At 52.3% G+C, this 4424-nt stretch overlaps 1 protein-coding gene across 1 annotated transcript in view; it reads left to right on the forward strand.

The window, feature by feature from the left end:
* The window catches only part of LOC102381765 (fibulin-7-like), a 13410-nt gene extending 10726 nt beyond the window's left edge, over nt 1-2684 (forward strand). Inside the window, exon 9 of the mRNA XM_006036305.2 lies at nt 1485-2684. Within this exon, the coding sequence (XP_006036367.2) occupies nt 1485-1845 (361 nt within the window). The 3' untranslated portion in view covers nt 1846-2684. The remainder of the gene's footprint in view (nt 1-1484) is intronic.
* The last annotated feature ends 1740 nt before the right edge of the window (nt 2685-4424 follow it).

The raw sequence follows: 4424 nt of genomic DNA on the forward strand, positions 1-4424 counted from the left end.
CTAGATGGAGTTTATTCCTCTGTTGCAGCTGAAATGGGAGATGAGCACAGATCCGTTTCTGGCAACAAGCTGCCTCTGGTCCCTACATGTGAACCCTCTTGTTGTCTTCTCAGCAGGGATGAAGGGAAAAAGCAGGTCGTCATTCCAGGGTCTCTTTGGGCTCCATGTGTTGTCATTTGAGACCAAATTCTGCTCTCCATTGTATCAGTGTAAATTTAGGGTCATGGCACTCATAGGAATGGGGTTCTGCTGGGAGCACGTTACTAGCCTAGCTGAGAGTGAGATGTGCCAACAATGCCAGAAATCTTTGGATGATTTTAAAAATGGCCAGTGCCTTTGGGTTCCATGCTTTGTGGGACCCAAGTTTGAGAGAGTGGGGCTTGGTTATCACCAGTTCCCAGTTCCCTTTTATGAAACTAAAAAAGCAGCTGGACTTTCACAAGAGCTCAGTACCTGGTAAAGCTGGGAGAACTGGAAATCTGGCTCTGAGCTCTTGGGAAAACTCAGTCCCCAGAACATGATTTTCAGGTTTTCTGAACACCATTGCCTGCAGCTGCAGCTGCAGCTGGGAGAAACTCTACACCTCTATGAGTCAGACTAGTCACCCACAGAACAGAGGCACCCAAAACAACAGGCACTGGGAAGATAATACAAGGGTACTGGGTTCAGGTGCTCTTCTGCATATGTGAAGGAGAGTGGGAGCCCTGCTAAAAGGCACCATGATGTGGCAGAGATGCGTCCTTGAAATCTATTGGGATTTTCCTAGCCCAGCTTTGTTCAGAGCCTGTGTTTAGGCTTTCAGCTCAGCTGGGTCACCTTTGCTTCCGGTTTACTCTGGGTGTGAGAAGACTTCAGCTGAAAAGAGAGGTAACTGGATGTCCATTCATTGCACTGTGAGACTTGGCTGAGTGACTTGAACATAAGACCCCCAGGAGGCCGGTGACTTTGTTACAGAACCTCACGTCCTTAAGAACTGACAGAGTCCCTGCTCAGGGCAGCCAATAACTAGAGCAGGAGGGAGCAGCAGACTAGGACAGGAGAGCTGGCTGGAGCCATGTGTGTATTTGTGCAAATGGGGGTAGAAAGGGGGAGCTCAGGGCTGTGATAGCAGGAGGACTGCAAGTTGGGATTTTGGAGCACTGACAAATTCTGTGAGAGAAGCCCAGGGCTGGGATATCAAGGAGATGCAGGCATTGACCTAGCTGGGGGCATTTTAGACCTGGGGTAGGTAGATCTAGACCAGGAGACTACAGTTCGGGGTTGAAATCAGGTAGAGTGAAAGCTCTAATTTGAGACTGGGGTGCATTAGCAGGGCTGTGGGGGAGGTTTGTCCAGCCCTGGCTCATGCTGTTAACGCTTTAATGAGCTCAAGTACTAAATAATTGTACTTTTCAAGTAAAACTCCCTTGGAGAGAGAACTGAGCCCAGCTGCCTCCTCTGCCATGCCCCATCTCACCAGGCTCTCCCTGCTTGTCCTTTCCCAGCCAGTGTGAGCGGAACCCCTGCCCCATGGACAGCAAAGCCTGCCGCACTGCCGCCAACTCCATCTCCTTCCACTACCTGCCTCTCCAGTCCAACCGCACCGTGCCCAGGGTCCTCTTCAAGATGTCCACCACTCGCTTTGTGGGCGACAGCCTGAGATTTGCCATCACAGGTGGGAGAGGCCACAGCATCTTTGCTGTACAGCGGTCTGACCGGCAGACCGGTGAGCTCATCCTGACCAGCCCAGTGGCAGGGCCAGCTGTCCTGGAGGTGGAGCTAGAAATGAGTGAGTTTGCCCGGAGGGTCCTTCTTGGGAAGCACATCTTCAGGGTCATGACCTTCATCTCCCAGTATGAGTTCTGAGCCCCTCCTGCCCTCCTTGCCTGACTAGCTAGTGAGGGTAGGAGGAGCACTGGACATCCACCTCACAGCAGAAATGGGGGCCTCCCTGTTATCCACCCAAGCTGGCAGCTCCAGCCCAACATCGGTGGAGGCGATGCTAACTTTCTACCACATTTCTTGGTTGGACCCAACTCATTGGAGATCCTGGTTCTTTGCTTGCCAAAGACCTCACCCTAAAGCTTGCTAATTTCCTGCCCACTAGTGGTAATGTTTACATGTAATTGCCTTGTGGAACAGTTCAGGGGGGCTGATGGAAACAGCCCGGTCTGTTTTTGAGAGAGACATGGGAACAGCCAGGGTCAAAGAGAGTGAAAAAGGGCCCTACTTGGGCAACCACACTGGCCCAGAGGTGAACCCGCTGCTGACATCTGAACCTGCAGTGTCATCACATTTCAGACAGGAGCTGCCCTTACATACTAATGCTCCAGGTCTTTGCCTGCGCTTATACACACACACACACACACACACACACATCCCCCAGTGGTCAGGCACAGCATTTAGGTAAGAAGGCACCTGCCCAGCAAGAGCACGTGGAGGGTACAGGGACAGCGACAGCAGGATACACATGGAGCATGGGTTTTGCTTTTTATCCATAGAAACAAGTAATAAAATGAATGTGTCTTCAAGAAGCCCCTTCTAGTCATTTCTTCCCAACCCCTGCCCAGGAACCAGAGCTACTTCCTACCAGACTGGAAGGGAGGTAGAGAGCATCCATCTGAGGTAACCCATTTCAGCACTGGGGACTGCCCAGGAGTGCTTCCTCTCTACCTTTTGACTGATAGTCTAGGGTGCTGCTAGGCTCAGCACACTGTAATGGGCCATTTCCCTGTGCCAGGGAGTTCTCATTAACACCAGCCCAGCCCCTCCCAGGTAACTCAGTGGACCAGGCACAGCAGTTCTAAGCCAGGCTTTGCTACCAACTTGGGATGTGAACTGGGCCAGATCATTTCCCCTCCCTGCACCTTGATTTTCCAGTGGCAATCATGAGTCTGACCTGCTTTGCAAAGTGCCTTGAGATCCTTAAAGTGCTTGAGGAGATCTGGCTGAGACTATCCTAAAGAATCCTGCCTGCCAAATTCCCTCAGGCATTATGACGGATGGGAACACAATGTCCCCCAGGTGGCACCCCAGAAATGCCCTGACTTTCCTCTCCCTGACAGTCAGGCAAATATCTCTTGCCTGCAGAACCTGCAGCAGAAGGAAAGTAACAGGAGAGCAGGCTCAGAAGGCCTGACTGTGAATGTGTGTGAGTGAGACAGACAGACAGAGAAAATGGGTTTTGTGTCACATGCATGTGTGTTTGCATCTCCTCCATTGAAGCAGCTTCTGCAGTCTCAGGATCCCTTGCAAAGGGGAATCCTTTCCTGCCCTGGCATTTGCTCAGCAACAGGGAATCTGGTGTGATTGGCAAGCTTGGACCCACCAGGTGCACAATATCATCAATCACAGCTTTCCAACTTTACCGGCTACTCTGGTTGGGTCTGGCCTGGAAGGGATGGCTGAAGTGACTAAGCTATGATTCTCAACCAAGGTGCCATTGCACTCTGGAGTGCCTTCAGATCCACTGTGGAGTTGATTATTTTCTCCAGCCTAATTGCTCTGCAGGTTTAGAGGCTGAGAGACATTTACTGCGGAGCTAATTAGTCTACTCCATAGTAAACATCTCAGATCATTCTGAGAGCCAGAGGGAAGGCAGCATCTGGCTATGTCTAGCAGCCTTCCTCTTACTGCTGGCAGTTCAGCTGTAGGCCCCTTTCCCAGTGCTCCCTACTAGACTGGTTCCTTGAGGGCATTGGCTTCTTACCCCAAACAGTTCAAGGTCCCTGATTCAAATTCTGGTGCTGACCAAAAGGGCAGCCATGGGGCCTGCCCCACAGTAGGGCTGGATCACTCAAAGTGAATCACTCTGGCTTCACAAGCCCTACAACTGTGAGACAGATGATGTGCAGAGCTGGCAGTGCCCCCAGCCAGGGCAATCCCTCAGAAGAGAGCATGATCCCACAAGATGAGGAAGGGGGAGCCACCCTTGTGCTTTCTGTTGCTTCCCAGTGCCCTGCTGAGTGCTGAGGTTCTCTCACCTCGTTCTCCCACCCATCGTGGGGACTCCATCCCCCCACCACCATCACACAGCAGCCTTACTAAGGCATACAGGGGTCTCTGGTGGGGGCTGAGACAAGCAGTGCTGAGGAGCAGGGAGCTGCAGCCAGACGGGCCTGCCCTGGGAGCCCTCTACCCAGGGACTATGTCTCACTCTGGAAAGAGAGCATAGCTCCTGCTGAGCCTGTTTCTGAGCATTGACTGCCACCCTGGAAAAGCTCTGGGGCTTACACCCACTCAGACAGCTGGGAGCATAAAGGGTCTAGTAAGTGGATTTCTCAGCACAGACTCCAGACATTCCAGCTCCAAGAATGGGAGGTGACTGTGCCCTCCCCTCATTCCTCAGGAGAGCTGGGAGCTGCATGGGGTGACTGTGAGCAGATGAGTAATGGCAAAGCTCCTTGCAGAGAGCGGAAAGCCTGGGGCGTTGCACCAGTGCAGGA

Source organism: Alligator sinensis, unplaced genomic scaffold, assembly GCF_000455745.1.
Source record: "Alligator sinensis unplaced genomic scaffold, ASM45574v1 scaffold1181_1, whole genome shotgun sequence".
In the NCBI taxonomy this organism is placed as follows: domain Eukaryota; kingdom Metazoa; phylum Chordata; order Crocodylia; family Alligatoridae; genus Alligator; species Alligator sinensis.